General features: G+C 43.4%; 2 protein-coding genes across 2 annotated transcripts; one reads left to right on the top strand and one right to left on the bottom strand.

Moving 5' to 3' along the window:
* Positions 1 to 4,753: 4,753 nt before the first annotated feature.
* Positions 4,754 to 8,029, top strand: LOC139070096 (uncharacterized). The gene is made up of 2 exons (XM_070551753.1): positions 4,754 to 7,468; positions 7,869 to 8,029. The coding sequence occupies exon 1, from the start codon at positions 4,754 to 4,756 to the stop codon at positions 6,221 to 6,223; it is 1,470 nt and encodes a 489-aa protein (XP_070407854.1). The 3' UTR covers positions 6,224 to 7,468; positions 7,869 to 8,029.
* Positions 8,030 to 11,733: 3,704 nt separating this feature from the next.
* On the bottom strand, positions 11,734 to 14,289 carry fpr1 (formyl peptide receptor 1). Its single transcript, XM_015942277.3, has 2 exons — positions 14,228 to 14,289; positions 11,734 to 13,447 (listed from the first exon to the last, which is right to left on the bottom strand). The coding sequence occupies exon 2, from the start codon at positions 13,434 to 13,436 to the stop codon at positions 12,285 to 12,287; it is 1,152 nt and encodes a 383-aa protein (XP_015797763.1). The 5' UTR covers positions 13,437 to 13,447; positions 14,228 to 14,289; the 3' UTR covers positions 11,734 to 12,284.
* Between the last annotated feature and the right edge of the window lie 11,132 nt (positions 14,290 to 25,421).

Here is a 25,421-nt window from a genome sequence, read left to right as displayed (position 1 = left end):
AATCAGCAGCTACTTTGAATAAGAGAGAGAGAGAGAGAGAGAGAGAGAGAGAGAGAGAGAGAGAGAGAGAGAGAGAGAGAGAGAGAGAGAGAGAGAGAGAGAGAGAGAAAGAGAGAAAGAGAGAGAGGGAGAGAGAGAGAGAAAGAGAGAGAGAGAGAGAACTCTGACCCTTTTTCATCAGATCTTTTCAAATTTGGGATTTCTACATGTCATCACATTTGGGGGGGCAGTCACTATTTTTAGGGGGGCATTGCCCCTCCTTGCCCATGCCTACATCCGGGCCTGCTACAAACTAGAAATCGGCACATCGCATATGTGACATCACCACATAATCTCCTCTCGCCAAAGTAGCTGCTGCTTACCAACTAACCCGATTTATGGTGGCTCTTTCCTCCTGTGGGAAGTTTGCTGAACTAACAGCCATTTTCCCTCAGTTTTCTCCATGTCTGGTTTGATGACGTCACTTTTGTGAAGCGCATTTGTAGTTCTGGACTTATTTTCACACAAAACCTAAAATAGCGTTTCCCCCTGTTCGAAAATAAGCGCGTTCTTGGTATCAGATAAGTTTAAAATTCATGGACATCATATGTGAAATCCATGGCACAAAACAAGCAGAGTTAGAAAATAGTGTTTTTAGCTCCGTTGACTTGCATTTATCTTTTCATTCTTCCGGGGACCCATGTTGCGGAAGTGACTTATATTCCCTATTTCAAGGCATTTTGGGGGCCAAGACAGGGATAAAGACACTCCCACCCCCCAGTCTCACTGGGCTCCCCCTGAAGCCTCTGTGTAATTTGTACCCTGAGACTGTCATCCTTTCAGGGGAGCCGGGCTCCCCTTAGCTCCCTTGCAATTTGAAGCCCTCAAGTTACAAATCCTGGGGAAAGCATGAAAAAAGATCCTGTGTTTCAACCAAAGGGCCGTTTTGGTCTGCCTTTTGTGAGCAACACGGAAGTGACAAAAAATTGCAGTTTTCCCCTCATCCGCTTGGGACTGGCACCAGAAGCAAATCCTCATTGACTCCCATGTTAAAAATGCCAATTTCACAGCATAAATTAACGTATTTACAGCCTGGTTAAAATAAAAACTTTTAGGTTTAATAAATCTAGTTCACATTCATGACAACTCTGAGGGGGGTGAATGTTTTTGTACCTCTTCCGTAGAGGGGTAGTTAAATTAATGGTAAATGGCTTGTATTTGTATAGTGCCTTCTAGAGTCCTACAACTCCCCAAGGCGCTTCACAACACAGTCAGTCATTCACCCATTCACACATACATTCCCACGCTGGTGGGGATGAGCTGCATAACAGCCACAGCTGCCCTTACCTGCTGATGGGTGTTGGAGGGACTGGTGGCTTCACACTAATATGGACTGGAACTGGTAAATTACATGCGCAACCTCAGACCACTGCAATCGTTGCCGGGCGCGGTGGCCTTTTACAACAGCTCATGCTCCACGGTCAGAGATCAGTGGGACATTAGCTTCATGCTAACCCGGAGCCAACAGAGTTTTTCTGGGCATTTTTATGAAGAAAAACGCAGTAGAGCGACTCCAAAGTGAAGGCACCTCCGGCCTGCTTAAGTAACAAAATTATTACTAGGTAAGCTGAACTAAATCGGGCTTCGATGGTTCACCGCGGTCAAAGATCCATGAGTCCGCCGTTATCGATAGTCCCAGCTCTAGGAGTGTCGACTCGGATCCATGTCGACATGGAGCCGAGAGCCGATTTCCTCATCAATTCCAGTCAGCACGAATGATGTCAATGCAAAAACATGGCGCCTAAGCGGCACAAAGTCTCAAAAATGTGGTTATGCTCCACGAGAAAGGAGGACAACAGGACAATTTGCAATGCTTGCAAAGTAGAGATTTCATCAAAGAGAGGAAACACTACGGATATGCAAAAGCATTTGTGCACAAAATATGCAATAACTTAAAGTGAATGTCATTGTATAAAATGTTCAGAATTTCATATTGCCTTTATTAAATTTGTTGGTTTTATTTTGGTGGGAATTCAGGAAGTGACATGCCTTTATTTTGAAGAGCCTTTCACAGTGAGCTCACTTCCAGCGCTAGAACTTTGCCTTTTCTTTCCTTTTTTACCTGCGTGTGAGACAAGCGTTCCTTCTCCTGCAAGTCATGTTGATGTTGACAGCATTATGTTAATGCAAGAAAGTGAGTCACTTTACTTCATGTTTAAGACTGCATTATTAAGTTCCTCCGTTTAATTATGGAATATTAGTTGAGTATTGAATTACTGAAGTGTTTATGTCCAACACGTTTCTTTCCTTTTATGAAAAAATATTTAAAGTTGGTTTGCCTTGATGTTAATGACATGAGGAGTTATTTTGTTGTATTTCATTTCTAGTTCCACCTTATAATTGCTCTAGTGAGTAAAGGCTGACAGTGTCACATGAGTGAGTTATGGCGATCTTAGTTAGCCACAAGAGGGCGCTATTGTTTGAATTTCTCTATTAGATTGTAAGTTGGTTAATTAAGATAAATGTGTTTTGCCTCATTCCCCCTTGCTGTATTGAATGAGAAGGTTCATTAATAATTATGTTTACTGTTTCAGACTGTTGTCAATGCTGTTAATGATTACCATCAACCAAGATTAAAGATTTGGATCTACAGCAAAGGATGCATCTAGCCGCTACCTGTATTCTAACAGATACACCATATTGATAGCCACCTCACCTGGAAAGAGCTAGCTTTAACCAAACCCTCCTTTACATTGGTCCTTCGAGCCGGATAACGGCTATCAATATGGATCCAGATAAAGAGTTGCATCCTACTGTGAGACCTAAACGGCAGATCAGCCGACCCGGCAGATTTGAAACTTCAAACCAGGGGTTTGAAGTAAGTTACGCTGGAGCTTCTCCTGGAAACAGACTTCAGTGGAATCTCCCGCCACCCCTAAGCAGAAGACTAGATCCTGAACTGCAGCACAGCCAAAGCCAGCCTACTTCATTCTCTCCCCCCTCTAGCTATAAGAGAGATATCCCCCACGGTACTCCCTTCCTGTCGAGACCAATAAGAAGAGATCCCTGCACTGAACCTATAACTCCCTATTTTCAGGAATCCCCATCAGCCTTGTCTCTGCATGCAGAACTTAGAGCAACCCATGAAGAGAGAAGACAGCTGCTTCAAGCACAGACGGAGTTGAAAGATGGTTTGAAGGAGCTGAATGAAGCGAGGACTGAAATTAAAGCTCTAATCGAAGCCACAAACGCCTTGCGAATGGACATGAATCAGTTAGCTGCACCACAACATTCCTCTCATACCCCCTCACAAGATAGCATAGACAGACCTAGAAGCCATTTTCCTACTATCGTTTTGAAAGAAGAAGAAGAAGAGTGGCCTGACCCTCCACCATGGCCAGAACCTGAGGACCAAAACAGTGGCTTATATGACCTCAAACCCATGGATCAAGATTTTCAACCAATCCAGCGATCTTCCCCTTTCAAAGGTGCATCCCCTTCACACTACAAGCCTGCCCAGCTTACCCAGAATACGGCCCAGTTTGAGGCTCCTGCTAAGGAGAGTGAGGTAATGCATCCTACATTTGCACCTTACCTGGCATCCTCTTCCCACCCAGCTCCAACCAATTTAGACTTCTTTTCTGGAAAGCCCTCAGCTACCAAACATTCATTTACAGCTACAGGTGCCAGTCATACGCAGCAACCCCGCTGCAGAGATGATATTACCCCTACAGTTGAGGTAGTGTATAGAGGACCTAAACCTACCATACCAAAGTTTATTCATTCAGACCCCTGCGAGTTTGCAAGACTTCGCATTGCACTTGAAAACTTGCTGCCCTCTAACGCTACAGAGCTGTTCAAATATCAAATTCTTGTGGACAATTTGAGACTAGATGAAGCTAAGCTTATTGCTGACGCTTATCTTAACTCACCCAACCCTTACACCGACACCATGGCTGCTCTTCATGACAAATTTGGACAACCACATCAGCTTGCCCTAAAAAAGATAGCAAGTGTTCTTGACGGTCCTGAAATAAGGCGAGGTGATCTAATAGCTTTCCAGAAGTTCTCCCTCCAGGTGCAGTCCCTAGTAGGCCTGTTACAAACCTTAGGCCCGGAAGGACAAGTAGAACTTAACTGTGGGTCACATGTAGCTCGACTCTTAGGTAAGCTACCTCCAGAGCAATGGGCTGACTTTCGAAAGCACCAGTTCAAACAGCCTGGGAAATCCTACACCCTACATGACCTCTCTGACTGGCTCCATTATGAATGATGGTGTCAGGGCTTTGACAGCCAGACCACAGGAAAGGGTGGTAGAGAGAGAAACAGCTCAAAGTATGAAGGGCGAACTGGTAAGCAAACAGTTACAGTGCTCCATAACATTAAAGGATCTGCGAGAACTAGTTCGCTGACATCTAAGGAAAGTGCAACAAATGGAGCAAGCAAAAGAAAAGCTTTCTGCGCTTATTGTGACAGCACTGAACACTATTTCAGTCAGTGCAGTGATGTTGCAAAGCTCTCTAAGGAACAAATAAAGAACTGGATTCAGGAAAACAAAAGATGCTGGCGATGTGCACAATCTCACTTAGCTGCACAGTGCACGCTAAAGAAACCTTGTAGCCTCTGTCAAGGAAAACACCTACTGGCACTCCACGAGGTTAACACAAGAACCCAAAAGGCCAGTCAAGACGTAGCTGTGAGTGAGGAGAGCTGCCTAACCAGTTCAGCCACGGATTCCTTCTACATTGACAGACCAAGCATTGGGAACCGTGTCATGCTGAAGGTGGTACCTGTGTCCCTTAGCTCTGGAACACGAGCCCTAAATACCTTTGCAATACTTGATGACGGATCAGAGAGGACAATGCTACTTCCTGGTGCAGCCAAAGCTCTTGGTCTGAGAGGCACCCCAGAGAACCTTCCTCTCCGTACAGTACGTCAGGACATTCAGTTATTGCAAGGTCACACTGTGTCCTTCAGACTCTCTTCAGCTACTGAACCTAGTTGCAGCTTCCAGATTAATGGGGCGTTTACCTCTAATCGACTGACCTTAGCGCACCACACGTATCCTGTTGAACAACTTCAAAGGAAGTTTGGGCACTTGCGTGGGATTCCAGTACCTGCTCTAAAGGATGCTAAGCCACTGCTCCTCATTGGTTCAGACCAGCCTCATTTGATAACCCCTACTGAACCAGTCAGACTCGGCCCACCTGGCAGCCCAGCAGCAGTTCACACCAAACTTGGGTGGACACTCCAAGGCCCGCATACTTCCATGGGGCGGCTCTCTAACCCCGCCGTTTGTCTGTACACCTCTACCAGAGCCGAAGAATTATTTACACATGGTGAGAGACTTTGGCAAGTGGATATTGTACCATACAGATCTGAGAAATCTGTAACACGATCAAAGCAAGACCATCAGGCTATAGCACTGCTCGAGAATAAGACAGTTTGTACCATGGTGGATGGAGTTCTCAGGTACGCTACACCCCTCCTCCGTCATGACCACATGCCACTCCTGCAGGCACCAAAGGAATCTGTCATGCCTTTGCTTCGAAGTACCGAGAGACGGCTCTTGAAAGAGAACAGTCGAGCAGAGGCATATAAGACTGAAATGCAGAAACTAAATGATGCAGGTGCTGTAAAGGAGGTTTCTGAGGAGAAACCATCAAAGGAGAGCTGGTACATCCCCCACCATCTCGTCACCCACAATGGGAAGAATCGCATAGTTTTCAACTGCTCACACAATTACCTTGGACAATCTCTTAACCAGTTCCTACTACCTGGCCCAACACTTGGAGCTTCTTTGTTGGGAGTCTTATTGAGATTCCGAGAACGTCCAATAGCTGTCAGTGGAGACATTAAGGGAATGTTTCATCAGGTTCGTCTTATACCTGAGGATCGTCCCTTACTGAGATTCCTGTGGCGAAGTCTGAAGGTAGATGAGCCCCCAAAGACCTTCGAGTGGCAAGTCCTACCTTTTGGGACAACCTCTAGCCCATGTTGCGCTACGTACGCTTTGCAGCGTAATGTAACAGACCATACTCAGCCAGGGGAAGACCTACGTGATTCCATTGAGAAATGTTTTTATGTTGACAACTGCTTACAGAGTGTTGGCTCATCCGAAGAAGCAAAGTCCCTTGTGGATAGGTTGAGGAGCATCCTGGCAACTGGAGGTTTTGGGCTACGACAGCGGACATGCCCTGACTGTCAACGTTGGAGGGGACAACCATCTGTCCCAAAGATGTAAGATCTACCTCTTGCTCGGCTAAGATTGTTTAAACCAGCCTTTTATTCGACCGGGGTGGACTGTTTTGGGCCGATGCAAGTTAAGATAGGAAGAAGACATGAGAAGAGATGGGGAATCATTTTTAAATGTATGACCATGAGGGCAGTGCATCTAGAGCTCCTGAGTAGCCTAGACACTGATGCATTCCTCATGGCTCTAAGGAGGTTCATTGCCAGAAGAGGAACACCTGCTGAACTGTGGTCGGATCAAGGAACCAACTTCAGAGGAGGAGAAAGAGAACTTAAAGAGGCTTTCTCAAACATGGCCGATGACCTGCGGCAACACCTTGCCAAGCGACAGATAAAATTTCAGTTTAATCCCCCAGGATCCCCTCACTTTGGCGGTGTGTGGGAAAGAGAAATACGCTCTGTGAAATCAGCCCTCCGAGTTTGTGTGAGCTCTCAACCTATCCATGAAGAGGTCCTTCTCACCGTCCTTCTGGAGGTGGAATCCATCCTAAACTCTAAACCATTAGGGTATGTTTCCACAGATATCGCTGATGTAGACCCAGTAACTTCCAACAGTCTCCTGATGGGGCGGCCTGATGGGTCATTGCCTCAAGTAGTCTACCCGAAGTCTGAGAACCTCAGCCGTAGACGCTGGCAACACTCCCAGATCCTGGCTGACCAGTTCTGGGTTAGGTTCATCAAAGAGTACCTTCCTAACTTGCAGACAAGACTAAAATGGCAATCTTCTTCTCCTGAGCTCCTGAAGGAGACAGTTGTCATGTTGGTGGACCCACAGATGCCACGAGCTTTATGGCCAGTTGGATATGTCGTTAAGACCCACCGTAGTGAAGATGGCTGCATAAGATCTGCAGATGTGTACATCAAAGGACATTTGTACACCAGACCGGTTGCTAGAATGGTAGTTCTTCCATTGCTACCTTCAGGAGAAGACCAACCAACAACCAAACAGACCCCATCTAATAATTAACATGTTTATTATGGCAAATGTGTGAACACATTTGGGGGCGGCTGTATAAAAGGTTCAGAATTTCATATATTACCTTTATTAAATTTGTTGGTTTTATTTTGGTGGGAATTCAGGAAGTGACATGCCTTTATTTTGAAGAGCCTTTCACAGTGAGCTCACTTCCAGCGCTAGAACTTTCCCTTTTCTTTCCTTTTTTACCTGCATGTGAGACAAGCATTCCTTCTCCTGCAAGTCATGTTGATGTTGACAGCATTATGTTAATGCAAGAAAGTGAGTCACTTTACTTCATGTTTAAGACTGCATTATTAAGTTCCTCCGTTTAATTATGGAATATTAGTTGAGTATTGAATTACTGAAGTGTTTATGTCCAACACGTTTCTTTCCTTTTATGAAAAAATATTTAAAGTTGGTTTGCCTTGATGTTAATGACATGAGGAGTTATTTTGTTGTATTTCATTTCTAGTTCCACCTTATAATTGCTCTAGTGAGTAAAGGCTGACAGTGTCACATGAGTGAGTTATGGCGATCTTAGTTAGCCACAAGAGGGCGCTATTGTTTGAATTTCTCTATTAGATTGTAAGTTGGTTAATTAAGATAAATGTGTTTTGCCTCATTCCCCCTTGCTGTATTGAATGAGAAGGTTCATTAATCATTATGTTTACTGTTTCAGACTGTTGTCAATGCTGTTAATGATTACCATCAACCAAGATTAAAGATTTGGATCTACAGCAAAGGATGCATCTAGCCTCTACCTGTATTCTAACAGATACACCATATTGATAGCCACCTCACCTGGAAAGAGCTAGCTTTAACCAAACCCTCCTTTACAGTCATGTTTTTGACCTGCTCCAGACTGGTGCATTTTAATGCAGCAGCAACAGCAGAGACGGTAACACGTCCTCTCCTGTTATTACTGTAGTAAATAATCAACAAACACGTGTCATTTGCCTTATAAATACACCTCCGCACTAGCAGACTACAGCGACTAAAGTCGACCTGTGGTGACATTTTGCTCATTTATTTATTTATTTATTTATTTATTTTTTGTGCTCATTTTCTAAAAGCTACATCAACATTACACCGAACAAGAAGATGGCTCTGCCTTCACGAGCATTAATTGAACATTTGGAAAGATCATTCCAAACGATACCAGGTACAATTGATTATTTATCATTATTAAACTGACAGTAATATGGTCAAAGTAGGCACAGGCCCAGGAGCCCACAGCCACAAGGGGTCCCAGGTGAGCAGCAGTCTTTTTGTGTGTGTGTGTGTGCAGCAGTCTTAATGTTGGAGAAACAAGTTGACAAGCAATTAAAATTGCGCCCACATTTACTAAGTTAACACACATTTCTTTTAACAACGGTAGTTTCTGCATCTTTACTGTTCGCCAGCTGCTTCAGCCCTCTCCCCCCCCCCCCTCCCTCTGCGCAGTGGCCACAAACTCACTGATGCCCTGCAGCCTCTCAGAATTCCTGATGATCTAAACATTAAAAGAATAATTTCATTTTCTGTTCCTCACTTCTGATTATTTTCAGTGGTGTCTGTTTCTTGCAGCCACCAGGTACAAAAACCAATCTGTTTTTTATTTGACTCTTTTTCTGTCCTGTCCGTTTATTACCTTCCTGCATCTCCTCTCAGTCCAAAAGAAAAACTGCCACCTGGCTTCACATTTTTTCACCTCATGAGTTACCTTTGAACTGCAGTTAAAAATGATCTACTCACCGCAAAAATAGCGGGAGCGCGCGCTGGCCGCTTCGGTGAGGTGAAATCACCAGAGGACAAAACAGGTGATGCGCTCTGCTCCACAGCAGCGAAACGCATTGGGCACAAATAAAAGACAGAAAACATAAAAAGAAATGAGCCGACATGAACGATCGTGTGTTAACTTTCTTTTCCTTTTCCTGTGGAGCAGGGTGCATCACCTGTTTTGTCCTCCGGTGACGCACCTCACCGGTGCGGCCGGTGCGCAGTCTGCTGTTTTAGCGGTCGGTAGATCTTTTAGAACTGCAGTTCAAAGGTAACTCATAAGGTGAATATATATGAACCCAGGTAGCAGTTTTTCTTTAGGATTGAGAGGAGATGCAGGAAGATAATAAACAGACAGGACAGAAAAATAGTCAAATAAAAACAAGTTAGTTTTTGTACCTGGTGGTTGCAACAAACAGACACCACTGAAGGTAATCAGAAGAGAGGAACAGAAAATGAAATAATTATTTTAATGTTTAGAGCAGCAGGAACTCCGAGAGGCTGCAGGCGAATCAGTGACTTTGCGACCTCTGCGCGGGGTGGGGGTGGGGGTGGGGGAGGGCTGAAGCAGCTGGGGAACAGTAAATATGCAGAAACTACCGTTGTTAAAAGAAATGTGTGTTAACTTAGAAAATGTGGGTGCAGTTTTAATTCCCCCCCCCCCCCCCCCCCCCACACACACACACACAGACACACTCAATTTTCATCACTTGCAGTCCTGAGGAGACAAGAGGAGGAAGGAGACAGAAGACAAACAAAAAACATGCAGATATTTCTTCTTTTGCAAACTTTTCAATAACTGTATACTCTTTTTAATAATCCTGCATTACTTTCTGTTGTACTTTGTGCCCAGGGGCCCATGCAATGATAATCCGGCCCTGGACAGTAATATTGCAGGAGACTGTGTGCAGTATATCTTTTTGCCACCTTTTGAACTCCTCGGGATAAGGAAATTGATAAGGATATGGATTGATGGAAAGAACTGACAATGGCATTGAAATTGATTGAAAACGTATCAATTTTTGCCCCTAATCAAAATGTTTGGCTCTAGCTGGACTGTGGAATAGTTTTCCGAATCTCATGAATAGCTCTAACACTGACTTGGTGACATAGGATGTAAGAAAAAGAAAAAAAGAAGTGATATAATTAATTTTATCCACTCTTACAAAATGTTTTCAGCTTCCGCTCTCTGTTCAGATGCCTGTGTACCTTGGGATGGTGCTGATACTATGAAGTCTGATTTGAAAATCAGCTACCCAACTTAGTTCTGAACTGTGGTTCAGTGAGATGCTGCCTGTTGTAGAGCTGAGTCGACCCATTTTAAAAAGGTTTTCATGGTCTAATTCTCAATAAGTTTTCTGGGGTTTATTTGTTTTCTTTTATTACATATTCTGTAGTAGTAGTGCAAAAATAAAAAAATAAATCTTTCATGCAAATTGAAGGATAATGGAAGCTCCAACCCTAGTGATCATTGTTTTATTTTTAAACTGCATTGTTTAATAAACAGTACCATCTACTGGTCACTGCCGTTCATGATTATAAATGGTGATTCAAGTAATATCAAATGAGACAATGAAGAAACTGGTGAATCATGACTGTATATGTTATAAGAGCTTAATTAAGTGACTCGGAAAGATGTGATGTCTGGGTTTATAAGACCATTCTAGCTGAATGTTTAATGAGTTCTAACAAGAAATCAAATTAATCTTAACCCATCCAACGCCACTGTGAATAGCCTACGTACCAGTGTAGTGGACGTTCTCTGGATCTGGTTGGAAAAGCGAAGCCATGTGGGCAAAGCGAATGAGTGGACTTCTGATGTATCTGAGTGTCGTGGGCCCCCTCAGAAAATGACTGGTCAAAATATTCTTCCTAGGTGGCTTCTGGTGGACTGTTTCATATCTGATGAGTTGTCTGGCAGATTAAACAAATAATTGGTTGATTCTGAAAAATAATGGTCCTTTATGCCGCAAAAAATATTTCACAGGAAAATCTGGCTTGATTTCCCATAGGATGGTCGTTTAGCGTAAGCTGGAAGCTTTTGCATGAACTGATTTTTAGAGAAAATGACTGATCTTTTAAAGATTTGTTGTTTATAAGTTTTGGACAAATCAGAAGCCAGAAAATGAAATAGATGTTATCAAAGAGTCCTCAGACCTCCCCTTTCTCAGTCACTTAGAAAAGCTTATTTCAATTACTATGTGAATTAAATATGATATACAGTCATTTGTTAATACTGATATCAGTATGTGGCATGACTGATAATTGTCATTATTAAATCATCAAGTAGATTAATTTGGTGTATTTAAGATCTGAAAACAGGCATTTACATAATAAACATTGATGTAGATTAATTAAATACTGTAAAGCAGTCAAGACATTATTAAATAAATTTATATAAAACATTAATTGTAGATTATGTAGGACATGATTGTAAATAACTTGTAATGTAAGGAGACCATTTATGAGACCAAATAAGATTAATTAAAGTTATAAAGAGCCTCGTCTTGCAGACATGCATAAACAGGATAGAGGATGTTGTGATGGCTGTACCTCCTGGTGGCAAGTATGCTCTCTGGTTTGAAGAGCAGTCAGTTAACCTGTGGCACACTGATAAAGCAGTCTGTGGACAGTGTTTGAACCTTTGCGTTCCACGGCCTTCTCCAACGCTACACCTGTCAACCTTCTGTTGATGTAAAATCTGACAGATGATCGGATGAAACCATCATTTATCTAAACTGGAAGTAGATGATTTTTACTGATGTAGACTAATGAAACAAAATACATTCTTTAAAAATACACTTTAATATTAACAGATAAAGACAAACCATAAAAAGGAAAAGAATTCACTGTAAGCTTATTACACAACAACTAACATTTTTGGATAACATGCTGCCTTTATACATGCCAGTAGCAATTTATACAGTCAAAAAAAAGCATAAAATGCAATTATGAAATAAAAAAACACGTCATGGACTAATTATAACAGCTGACACTGGCTAAGTTAGACCATTTGGGCCTGTGTGAACAGTGTCATGTGCTTATATTCTCCTTATCCTGTTATTGGTGAAGATGAATTTGGGAGATTAACCTACTGTGAGCAACACATTTATTCTGCAGAAAAAGCACGTAAACACAGAGTCCACAGCGTCATTTTTATGGTGTGCAGGAAATGCAAGTGCAGATTGTATGTTAGGGTTATAATTTAGGGTAAAACTGCAGCAGCATGAATTCTTGCCTTTTTTATGCCACGCAGAACAAAAAGTGTAAGAAAATACTTTAGATGAAAATATCAACAGTAACATTTAGACTGTACAGTTAAAGTCTTTGTGTGTTTTCACACCTGAACATCAGAGAAGGACTTGTCCTTGCTTTGTATGGTGATCATTGAGTTTGTGTAGGTGTAGGAGCGAGACACTTCCTCCTGGAAGGCGTTCTCCAACACCTTCAGGATGGATTTACGGACTTTATCCTTGAAGTCTTGGCCCATGAACACATACAGCAGTGGGTTCATGCAGCTGTTGAGGAAGGCCAGGCTTGTTGCAATGGGGACTCCGATCATCACTATGTGGTTGAGAGTTTCATTGGTGTAATTTGTCATGTGACTGACCAACTCAATCAGACTCAAGATGTGAAAAGGAGCCCAGCAGAGGAAGAAAGTGATGATGATGGCAGCGATTATCTTAAAGGGACGACTTGACTTGTTGGCCAGGGTGCGGTTTCTCCTGAGTCGGTGGATGATGATGGCGTAACAGGAGACGATGATGCTGAATGGGATGACAAACCCCAGCAGGAAGCGGGTGTGGATCATGGCTTGATGGCGAACGAGTTGTAGCTGAAGCTCAGATTCGGCTTCGGAGTCATTGGAGAGAGCAAAGTTGTTGAAGCAGTGAATTATGTCCTCGTTGTAATCTGCTGGTGCGGTATCTCTGAACACAAAATACGGAGCACTCAGAACCAAAGCCAGAGCCCAAACACACAGACTCACATAGGAAGCCTTGCGGACGTTTCTGTGATTCTGGGCCCAGACGGGCCACACCACAGACACACACCTGTCCACACTGATCACCACCAGGATGTAGACACTAGCAAACATGTTCAGGAAGCTAATGGTGCTGTTCAGCTTGCACATTAACCTCCCAAACAGCCAGTGAAAATCCATAGCTGTGTATGTCACACTCAGAGGCAGGAATGCTGTGAAGAGGAAGTCAGCCACAGCAAGGTTGAGGAACCAGACCGTGTTGACGGTTTTCTTCATCTTGAAGCCTGTGACCCAGATGACCACTCCATTCCCGAGTACTCCGAGGACAAAGGCCAAGGAGTAAACAATCAGAGACATGATGTTGAGAGACTGTCTCAGCTCAGTGTGGTCATCTTTGAGGCCAGCATCATCTGTGTAGTCATAGTCATAATTTAGAGAGTCATTAATTCCTGTTTCATCAGTTGAACTGATGGGGTAGAGAGGAGAAGTGGTCATTAGCTCCATCATCGTTGTCTAACCTGCAAGAAAAAACTAAATATTAGTTTTTCACCCAAAAGTTAAAACACAAAGACTAGAAATAGATTCATATTTAAAAAAAAGTCAATAAATGATGTTGCGTTGTTTAATTAGTTTGTAATAAATTGTGGATTTTCTCTGAAAACTGGCCAATAATATGTTTTACGAGACTTGACTTATTTCACGATAGTAAATAAATAGTTAAACAGATCTTAGCTGTAAACAAGGATTTTAGTACATTTAACAAAGCTCTGAAATGCCTTAATGTAAAGCTGGGACACTAGATTTTTGTTCTTTTTTAAACTGTCTCATATTTAAAAAAATTTAATCAGTTTCTGCTGTATTGTGGCTCCATGTTAAGTATTTAAAAAAGTTTATGATGATAATAATTAAAATGTCTTCATATCTTCTGAATATACCCAAACAACGTCACTATACACCAAATTCAAAACAGTTCTCTTCTTAAGAGTAGATCTCGTTCAAACAGCGTATATCTTTAAAACCACAGAAAGTAATTCACATCTAAATAACAAGGGTCTTCAGATCAGAGCGCTTCTGTTTTCTCCCAGACCACAACAGGAGAACAAAAAGCATCGTTCCCACGCTGGTTTAAATAAACGCGTTCAGGTAATTTCTAGTAATCAGCGCGCCGCTTTGCTCCAATCAAACAAAAATCCGTTTCTCATGCAGATCTTTAGAATCTGATTAACTCATTATTTTGTCTCAACTATTTCTAATAAACACTAATTTATTTCGTGCCTCTAGAGTAGCAAACGCGTTACCTTTTCTCTCTCCTCTCGGATCTGTCAGATGAGAGCGCGTCTCCGATCCGCTCGGACTAGTCAGAGGAGTCGAGGAGATCCGACTCCCTGAGCGTGTTCACGTGATCTCAGGGGGCGGGGCCATCTGATGAACGCACTTCGGATTACCAAGCTCTGCAAATGTACTTTCTTGTTTGCTGTGCAATTTTTGGGTTTACTCATACCAAATTGGGTTAGTTAGGACCTCAGCGTCTCCCTAAATTATGACTCATTAACAGGATTGAAAGTCAATATCTCAGGAGGTTAAATCGGATTAAATCAACCTTAATGACAATCTGACATAATCTCATTTTGTCTTCAGATCCAACTTAACTGAATTTACAAACCAATCAAGAAAAAGCATGAAGAGTTGTTTGCTGAGCTGACAGCCTGGGGGGCGGTGAGGTTCGCTGATGATCCTGCAGCGTGTGTGTAATGTTTTTCTGGGCTGAGCTCATGTTTGTTTGAGGTTAGGAGTAATTGCTGTGTTGATTCCACACCTGAGCACATCCACCCTCATGGTCCTGTCTCCACCATGAGCGTCAGCAGCAAGTCACAGCAGCACCTGACAGTAACTGCAGCAGTGTAAGAGCCCAAGTCTTTGTATTAACCTCTGCACTGCTGCCAGCATCACATGATCAAATGAAGAGTTGATTAGCAAAAACACATAAAAGTTGTAATTTTTGCTACATGCTTGTTTGATTTTACCTTCTCTTTAAAATGATGGTAACTTTATCTATAAAATGCAGAGTCTAGCCAACTGGGCATTGTGTTGGTTAAGAAATGCAGAACAAGGTAGTGGTAATTTTTTTCAGTGTCTGCATGAAATTGTAGCATTTAATACATGTTAATTATGACCAATAAGATGTGATATTCCATACAATTATGAACTGTCAAATTGATCTTTGAATGTTTAATCAGAAGATTCTAGGGTTCTTTGCTTATTCAGGGACCATAAACACACTTCGTATTAATCCAGATAGAGTCAGTATATAGTTTATAAAATGAATTTAATTCTTTTTCCTAAACTAATGATACATGCCAAGATATGAATAATGAGATGTGAAGTGGTGAATGTGAGGTGATGTAATGGAAGCTAGATGTTGTAGCAACCGTTTCTTTGCATCTGAGAGAAATTGTGAAATCTGGCTGTAAAATAATTTGTTGTTTGTTATAAACTAGAGAGTTGTTTATTTATGAACCTCATCAGACTCCAGTATGCAGGCTGACGATACCCTGGTATGAGTTGCTCCCGCCAGTCCGGAGGGTTGCGGTCAGAGTGGTGAGGTCACCGGACGTCAAAACCACAATTCTCAGATATTAGTAGCTTCCTCTGAGTTCAGCTTCCCCGGCCATGAGATGCAACCCGGGGTCTGCAGATTAGGCGTCCAAGGTGGATGTCTGAGAGTTGAAGTAGCTCTGAAGAGTAGGGCTGAAACGATTCCTCGAGTACCTCGAATAATTCGAGTACATAAAATCCTCGAGTCAAATTCTCTGCCTCGAGGATTCGTTTAATTCATATTTAATTAATTCGTGGCTTTGCAGTCGCCCGTGGTCATGTTTCACCCGGACTGAAATAAGTGACGCACATGCCCACTGGACTGCACACGCGAGTAGCGAATGTAACTTAACTTTCTCTTAAGCCATGGCGGACAACGTGGACCCCGGTGGAGTGCGAAAAAGACAGAAAATGTCAAGATGTGGGACCATTTTTCACGTCGTTAGGCGGAAAACGTACTCCAGTGTAAATACTGTAAAATGGATTAAGCCTACCACAACACCACATCCTCCGTGCTGCTGCAGCACCTGTAAATGTCTCTTCTGCAAGCGGACTCGGAGCCTCTACAAGATAATGCTTTTTAGCCTGTATTTCTATATATTCTGCGGACACTGTGCGACTTTTTCGTTGTAGCACTCAGTTTCAGCTCACACCGTACGTCTGGTAGCAACACGTCGGACTTAAAATGTGCTAAAAAATAGCATTTTTACACAAAACGTAGGACTTTTTATTGTGTTATTGATGTTTGTTGTCCTTCGGGATTGCTGCAGGAGGACACGGGTATTTATGTGAGGAAAACGAAAGAAAGTAAATAAATGTTTTGTGATCCGTATAATTTGACAAAACCACGGCAAACATGCTTTCTCTACAATCCTTGTTATTGTGTGAGAAAAAAGTGTTGAAATTAAAACGGATGTGTGTTAATAGGGAACAGCCGGCGAGCTGTTTGCGCATGCACCGTGAGCGGTTCTGGTTCTGTTTGGGCCGCAGCCGCCCGCAGCGCTACTTCAACAGTTATCCTCCTAGTTTTTGTCTGGCTTGCAGGCTAGCAGATTCTCGCATGAGGGGAAAATCGGCTCAGGTTGTGTACTTATTTTTTGCACAGCCATTTGTTTACTGTGAAGTAAAGTTGAAGTGCTGAAGTTTTGAAAACTAATTTTGAATAAAACTTGAAGAATAACTGGCAATTGCTTGCTCATTTTAACAGGTCTTTCATAATTATAACATGCTATTTGATATAATGGTTTACAAATACAAAAGGGTAATTTATTAGAGTACTCGATTAATCGAAAAAAATATTCGATAGAGTACTCGATTACAAAAATATTCGATAGCTGCAGCCCTACTGAAGAGCTGTTGTGTCTGTAATCACTTGCAGCGTCGCAGAAAGATTGTGACTCAAGGTCAAAGGAGATTGTTTCAAAAGAGGCTTCTTTCCCGATATGGCTGAATCGGGGCTCAGCTGGAAACTGAATTACTTGGGAAGTAATTCTTGTTTTATTAAACTACTTTGTTATAATTTCTGGGCAAGTTTGGCAAATCAGAATTTGACACGTTTCTGAGTATTTACCAACATCCCTCAGAAAGCCACGCCTTCCTTCAGATACAAAAGTCTTAACACTGTGAATGAGAATCTTCAAAACTCGTGATTTGTATGAGTGTAAACAATGATTAACTTAAGTCAAACGCATACTGATTTGTGATATAAATGGATCATTGTAAGGACAATATTCATTTAAAATTCATTAATTTAAGCTCAGATTATTCTAACATTTGATTTAAACATCTTGTTCATTCATCACATATGATTATTTAACGTATAACTATGAAATCGTGGAGTCTTCACTTGTTCAGAATGAAGAATGTTGACATCTGGCGTTCACAGTGAGTGCAGAACCTTGGGAGAGAATGTTTGTTTGAATGTTTTGTCTTCATGGAATGTCAACACGCATTCTGGATTTAGAAGGCCAATAGAAAGTGGATTTATTTCTGTAGATGAAAGTTTATTATGTTGCTCAATCTATAGGTGAAAATTCACCCTTTTGGACCTTACAACTGCCCCCTCTTTCCAAGGTCACGGAGTCATGGCAGAGGACCACGAGGCATTGGACAATCTTAGAGGCCCTGAGGACTCAGCAGAGGAAGACAGAGTTAGTTCTCAGGCACCGAAACATCGGGAGTGAGGAAAAGCAACCCCCCACACAGAAGAATAGTCAATAGAGATCCCAATCAGGAAATAGTAATCCCACTTAGCTAAATCTGTAGGCAGGGACCACGATGACAAGGAAACCAGATCCATGAGCAGAAACAGACCAGATACCAGCGATCCGTAGTGATCCAGGAAACCGGAGCAGGAAAACCTTAGGATGCCCAGAACTCCAGAAGAACCGGAATCCAGAGCAGCAGAACCAGGTGATGAAGCAGTGATGTTATCCCAGGAAGCGAGGACATCTGGCGAAACTCAGCAAAGTATCAAAACACACACACAGGGCATTTGACCATAGACCCACATAGATGGCGTCTGATAGAAAAGAACTAATAAAAAAACACTAGGACTATATGTACCTATGTGTGTGGAGATTATGTGAAAAGAGGTCAGCTATAAGGAGTGGACTCAGTAAACTACGTGTACTGGAAAACTGTTGCAAAAGAACAAAATAAACAAACCCTATAGTATATATAAGGGAAATTAAAGCTTTTGGGCAAAAATTTTATCAAAAATGGAAGAGATAAATAATCAGTAGCTCATAACTGTCAAATATTAAAATGCTATGTTTTATAATATATATAATTAAGTAATTAGTGGTAATCAAAATAATGCAAATATGTATGGAATGTATCTTTAAAAGAATAATATAAAAATTAAGAAGAAACACAAGAAGTTAATCAGTGCTTTTAGTAATCAAACCTAAATGTGAATGTACCACAGAAGGAATTAGAGATTAGTATTGTAAAATTAAAGTGTAAAATAAACTTCAACCAGTCATAAAAAGTGTAAAAATTGTAAAAATTCTAAAATCTCTAGAAATTAAAAAATAAATGACAATTGAATTTGGATTCACATAACAGTTAGTGGATTTACTCAATTTGAACTGTTATGAACTCAGTCATAGAACTATGGAAACTCACAGCATGACATCAAAGTCAACCAAGTCTGTACGTTACGTTTAGACATGAATTATACACACATACACTCAACAGAACTTGTGTGACTTGAAACAGAGAACCGAGGGAGAGCGGACAGACCCCCCCCCCCCACACACACACACACACAGTGCAATTCGAGTGGGGTCATCAGATTTATGGGTGGTGTTATCATCAAAGTTTGTGGAACCCTTGTGTGGTTTGATTTGGTTCCTGTGGACCCACTTATAGATGGGATTTTTGTTACTTTTGGTGATCTTGATCTGATACACAACCGGAGAGTTTTCAGTGATCAGGAATGGACCTGACCACTTTGGCAAAAGTTTCTCAGCCAGTTTACCAGAGGGGACTTTTCTGTGACCGGACTTAGGAGCAAAGTTGTAGAACCAGGCCTCATCACCTACGTTGAGTTCAGAATGTGAGGCCTTTTGATCATAATCGAAAGTCCCGTTTCTCTCGAAGGTCCTTGAGAAAATTGTGCATGGTCAGATCTCTGCCCATATGAACAACAACTCGTTGTTGGATGTGTTTCAGTCAGCCTTTAGACCAAACCATAGCACTGAGTCTGCTTTGGTTAGGGTGCTAAATGACATTCTGGTGGCATCTGACTCTGGGTCTAGGGTACTGCTGCTCCAGCTGGACCTTTCAACGGCTTTTGATACGGTCGATCACCATATTTTACTGGATCGGCTTGGGTCTTGGGTTGAGGTGACAGGGGTTGCCTATAAATGGTTCCGCTCCTACCTATCAAACCGTACCATCTCTGTACAAATTGGTGACTGTGCATCCTCCAGTCTTCCACTGCCTTGGGGGGTGCCACAAGGTTCCGTTCTTGGGCCATTGCTGTTTTCAATCTACCTTCTGCCTTTGGGCAATATCCTGAATCAGCATGGCCTGAGGTATCACATCTACGCAGATGACTGTCAGCTATACGTGGAAATGGACGAGAAGAATGCAGGCTCGAAATTGGCTGCATGTATGGATGACGTGAAGGGCTGGCTGGCATCCAACTTCTTAAAACTGAATGAAAAGAAGTCTGAGTTTATTGTTTTTGACCCCCGCAACCACCATGGCTCTCACCCTGTTTGTGACCTTTTAACCCTTAACCCCAAACAGTTTGTGACGAGTCTCGGGGTCAAGCTGGATGCTGGACTCACAATGGCCCCACAGATAAACTCCGTAGCGAGGTCTTGTTTTTATCAGCTTCGCCGCCTTACTCACCTCCGACGAATCCTGAAACTGAGGCATTTGGAGGCAGTCATTCAATCAATCAATCAATCAATCAATCAATCAAATTTTATTTCTAAAGCGCTTTTCAAACAAAGTGTTATTCAAAGTGCTTTCATTACCTCTCGCCTGGACTATGCAAGTGCCCTCCTCGTTGGTGTTCCGGACTCTGCCCTGAATCGGCTGCAGGTTGTTCAGAACGCTGCTGCCAGGTTCTTGACGGGTACACACCGACGTAGACACATTACCCCTGTCCTGGAACATCTTCACTGGCTCCCTGTCATTTTCAGAGTGCAGTTTAAGTTACTGACTTTTGTTTTTAAAGCACTCAATGACCTGGCACCTCCCTACCTCTCTGCCCTTCTCACTCCATATGTGCCCACCTGCACGTTGAGGTCGGCTGACCTTTTGCTGCTGTACACGCCACGGATGAAACTTAAATCGCGGAGGGATCGAGCATTTGTGCATGCTGCCCCAAAGCTATGGAACTCATTGCCCACTGGAGTTCGGCAGGCTCTATCTCTGTCTCGTCTCGTCTCGTCTTCCTCCGCTTATCCGGGTCCGGGTCGCGGGGGCAGCATCCCAACTAGGGAGCTCCAGGCCGTCCTCTCCCCGGCCTTGTCCACCAGCTCCTCCGGCAGGACCCCAAGGCGTTCCCGGACCAGATTGGAGATGTAACCTCTCCAACGTGTCCTGGGTCGACCCGGGGGCCTTCTGCCGGCAGGACATGCCCGAAACACCTCCCCGGGGAGGCGTCCAGGAGGCATCCTGACCAGATGCCCAAACCACCTCAACTGGCTCCTTTCGATCCGGAGGAGCAGCGGTTCTACTCCGAGTCCCTCCCGAATGTCCGAGCTCCTCACCCTATCTCTAAGGCTGAGCCCGGCCACCCTACGGAGGAAACTCATTTCGGCCGCTTGTATCCGCGATCTCGTTCTTTCGGTCATTACCCAAAGCTCATGACCATAGGTGAGGATTGGGACGTAGATCGACCGGTAAATCGAGAGCCTGGCTTTCTGGCTCAGCTCCCTCTTCCCCACGACAGATCGGCTCAGCGTCCGCATCACTGCAGACGCCGAACCAATCCGCCTGCCCTCAGCTGATTCTACAGATTTGTCCGTGCAAAAGAAAAAGCTGCAGGCAGTTGATTCTTCAAGTCTTGTAAATACTGCTCGCTAGTGTAAGCCGGAGCAGCATTGGACTGAACTGACTGATACAGCAGGTGAAGCGGCAGGGTCATCTGTTTACCCGTCATCATTTCAAACGGGGAGACGCCTGTAGATTCATGGGGAGTGGCCCGTATGACCATCAGGACCAACAGAAGCTTTGCATCCCAGTCTCTGTGATTAGAGGACACATGCTTCTTTAACATGCTGACAACCGTCCAGTTCATCCTTTCAACTTGGCCAGAAGACTGGGGCCGGTAACCAATGTGGAAATTGGCCTTTACCCCCAACATCTGCCAAAGATGTTCCATCACTTCAGAGGTGAAGGGAGTTCCCCTATCCGAGTTAACACGTGCGGGGAGACCGAACCGGGAGAAAATGTGATTCATCAAAAGGACAGCAGTTGTTTGAGCCGTGTCATTAGGTGCTGGCAAACATTCAACCCATTTGGTGAATGCACAGGTCACGATCAAGAAGTATTTGTTACCTCTGCTGGACTTGGTCAGGGACCCAAATATTACAGAAGAAAACTGGGTTAAGTAAAAATAAAAGTGTCATGTTTGAAAGACTTTACAATTCTTGCCTAAAAACTGCATCACTAATCCTAAACAGAACATTTCTAAACATCAATTTTTTGACACTACAAACAAACAAACAAACAAACAAACCGACCAAACAGACAAACAGACAAACAAACAGACAAACCAACCAACCAACCAACCAACCAGGTCACGGCAATTGTCTTTCTAAATAGTTTGGTCAACAATTTGTGCACATCTGATCAAATGTAACACTTCCAGTGGATTCATGGGTCTAGTCCTTCAGAAATGTCTAATGTTCTTACTTTGACAAACCTTAGATTGGAGACCTTCAATTGTACATTCTACATGCAGAAAATGCAGCTCAATTCAATGTTAAAACAGTAGAGATGCTCAATATTGGCATTTTTTTTAACCAATGTCTGAAACACGATATTGTCTCACATTTAATTTCATATCATGATATAAACCGATACTGATACATGCTGCAGTGTTTCCTCGCTCGAACGGGGGCCCCCTTCTGGAGCCACGCCTGGAGTTGGGGCTCAGTGGCGAGCACCTGGTGGCTGGGCTTTCACCCATGGGATCCAGCCGGTTGCATGGGCAACAATCGTGAGAACTGGTGGTGAGTGTGCTTCAGTGGTGCGGGAGGATGTTTGTCAGACCTGGCAGACCCACAGGTGTAGTGAGGATCTGCTGGGAACATCTGGCAGAGTCTCCTGTCAGAAGGAGCTACAATTCCTGCCCCTGACAGAATTTCAAGCACGTCCCAGGAGAGGCGGGGGACAATGATTCTGAGTGGGCCCTGTTTTGTGTCTCCATTGTAGAGGTGGTCCACCAGAGCTGTGGCTGCAGAGTTATCGGTACCTGTTGTGGCAACTTCCGAACCCACTGGCAGACACTAGCGGTTAGTGGTGCTGAATCCTATCAGGCCTTTTAGGCCTGTGGGTCCCCAGATGCACCTGACAGGTGTGTGTGTGTGTGTGTGTGTGTGTGTGTGTGTGTGTGTGTGTGTGTGTGTGTGCTCCGTCTTCTCAACCCCAGTGAGACTGCTTATACTGAGCCAGGATCCTCTGGAGGATTCTTCCTGTTAAAGGGAGTTTTCCTCTCCACTGTCGCTGCATGCTTGCTTAGTAGGAGGATTGCTGTAAAGTCACTGACTCTAGTCAGTGACTTGATGCAATCTGCTGGGTTCCTTTTTACTGATCGGCTTAATGAACTGACCTGTATTGGAATGTTTACTGTGTGAAGTGCCTTGAGATGACTTGTCATGATTTGGCGCTATACAAATAAACTTGAATTGAATTGAAATGTTTCTCAGCTGGCAAGGGAATGCCTTGGGATTCCCCTGGATGAGCTGGCCTAAGTGGCTGTGGAGAGGGAAGTCTGGGCCTCTCTGCTTAGGCTGCAACCCCTGCAATCTAACCCCGGATAAGTGGATGAAAATGGATGGATGGTCTTGGATTAGAAAAGGGTAGAATGCCTTCTCCAGGTCAGGGAGGAGGTCCTGCCTCAAGCGGAGGAGTTTAAGTATCTCGGGGTCTTGTTCACAAGTGAGGGAAAGATGGACAACAAGATCGATAGGCAGATTGGTGCTGCAGCTGCAGTGATTGTTTCAATCTGTTGTGGTGAAGAGAGAGCTGAGGCAGATGTTCCAACCTGCATTTATGGTCTCAAGCCATGGGTAGTGACCAAAAGAACGAGATTTTGGACACCAGCAACCAAAATGAATTTTCTCCGCAGAGTGTTTGGTGTCTTAGAGATAGGGTGAGAAGCTTGGTCACCCAAGAGGGAATTGGAGTAGATCCGCTGCTCCTCCACATTGAATGGAGCCGGTTGAGGTGACTCCGGCATCAGGCTAGGATACCTCCTTGACGCCTCCCTGGTCAGGTTTTCTGGGAAAGTCCAACTGGGATGAGACTCAAAGGAAGAGGCCCACCTTTGTTTATCTTATGGAGGACACCGCAGACTTTTCCACACATATTAAACACTGCCCACCGGCTCGGGGATTTCCACATTCCTGAGAAGTCCTTCGTATTTATATATGAACACTACACCGCCCGTTCGAGACCGAACTAACGCTATCCTCCCTAGACCTTATCGACGCTAATGTGTAAGTGGCATATGCTTAGGCTGCTTCCCCATGACCCATCTCTGGATAAGCGGACGAAGATGCAAGGATGCTGTGTCCCCTGTGTGAAAAAGGACAACTACTTTGTTATTAGTAGGAAAAGTGCCATATTGTTTCCAAAAACAGCGGACTATTATTGTCCCTAAGTGTGATGCTAAGATGAGTTTATTAGTTAATAATGTATTCCTACTTTTCCCGTATATTTCTAGCCTAGTGAACTAGACCAAATTCTTGCTTTGCTAAGTTTGGTCTAGGAACGCTCCTTTGGAACCTTTATGGACCCTAGCAGGATTCTGCAGGACCAATCACAGCTCTCTATAGGGGTTTCAAACTGATAGAGTGCTGTGATTGGTCCACGAAGGTGGAGCCAGCTCGTCTGAAATGGCTTTTAAATAAATTTTGGACTATTTGTTCTTGGGCTGTATTAGAATAAGAAGCAGAAATATGTATTTAAGTCCATTATTTAGAAAAATATGTATTTTTGCCTTCAATAGCAGACCACCTTGTTTTCCGACATCCATTGCAGTGAGTACGTCACGTTGTTCGTTTCCATTAGCACAACCAGTAGGCTTTGGTCACTGGACCTCAGGGACCTGCTGGGGGTGTAGGGACTGAGAAGATCACCAATGTAAGATGGTGCTTGTCCATGTAAGGCCCTATAGACCAGAACCAGGATCTTGAAATGAACCCTGAAGTTGACTGGCAGCCAGTGAAGCTGGATGAGAAGCGGGGTGATGTGGGTGTGTTTTGAGGACTTGGTCAGAAGCCGAGCACAGGCATTCTGAACCACCTGTAGATGGTTCAGGGAGGTTCTGCTCAGACACGTGAAAAGAGAGTTGCAGTGGTCTAAGCGTGAGGAGATGAAGGTGTGGAGAACTGTCTCAAGTTCAGAGTGGGACAGAATGGGACTCAGCTTAGCAATGTTCCTGAGATGGAAGAAGGAAGAGCGAACATGATTCCTGTCTGAGGGTTTGGTGAGAGAAACAAGCTGACCAAGAGAGTGTCTTTGGGAACCAGCTTGTCTGGAGCACAGATGAGGATCAGAAATAGAACATCCCTATAAAACAGCAAAGAGATTTCTTTTCTTTTGTTATGTTGTTTCTTATCAGCATCGCTGACAAATAAATACAGAGAATTCCTAACATAAAGGTATTTGTCACCCTGAAGCAAATCCAAGCTGTAACACGATCTTTACACCTGCCTCCTCCATTTGTGTTTTGTCCTGCTCCCCGAGGTTTCAGTCTCTATACACGAAAATGTATGTTGGTAAAATTAGTTTGATACAAAGAAAAAAAAAGCTAAATCTACTCTTTTAATATTTCATCCAGAGGAGCAGAAGTCAAAATATGGTGAAAACACTTGATGGTGAGAGCAGGATGAAGATGGGGGAGTGTGGGCTGAAGAATTTGAACATGTCTCCAGAGTGAAGCCCAACCTTTCAACTGGGAATGAAATCTGGGTTTGACCTGATATTTCCTCCCACGTCGGCCCTTTACGCTGGGTTTGAAACCACCCACATGTTTATTACATGGCTAGGAGCCGATTCTTCATGCAGGAAGCATCACTCTGTGCTTCTTCACCTTTCACACAATTATGCATCAGTTGAATCAGATTGGTTGGAGCAAACTTCTACTTAGGTTTGCGTCAGGTTCATACTTGAATGTTTAACTAAATGCCAACATTATGTTTG

This window comes from Nothobranchius furzeri, chromosome 5 (genome assembly GCF_043380555.1).
Source record: "Nothobranchius furzeri strain GRZ-AD chromosome 5, NfurGRZ-RIMD1, whole genome shotgun sequence".
Lineage (NCBI taxonomy): Eukaryota > Metazoa > Chordata > Actinopteri > Cyprinodontiformes > Nothobranchiidae > Nothobranchius > Nothobranchius furzeri.
This window is presented reverse-complemented; position numbering and strand designations above follow the sequence as displayed.

What these genes read in the sequence shown, in the direction of transcription:
- LOC139070096 (XM_070551753.1), top strand. Translation starts at nt 4,754, where the DNA reads ATGCTGAAGGTGGTACCTGTGTCCCTTAGCTCTGGAACACGAGCCCTA.
- fpr1 (XM_015942277.3), bottom strand. Translation starts at nt 13,436, where the DNA reads ATGATGGAGCTAATGACCACTTCTCCTCTCTACCCCATCAGTTCAACT.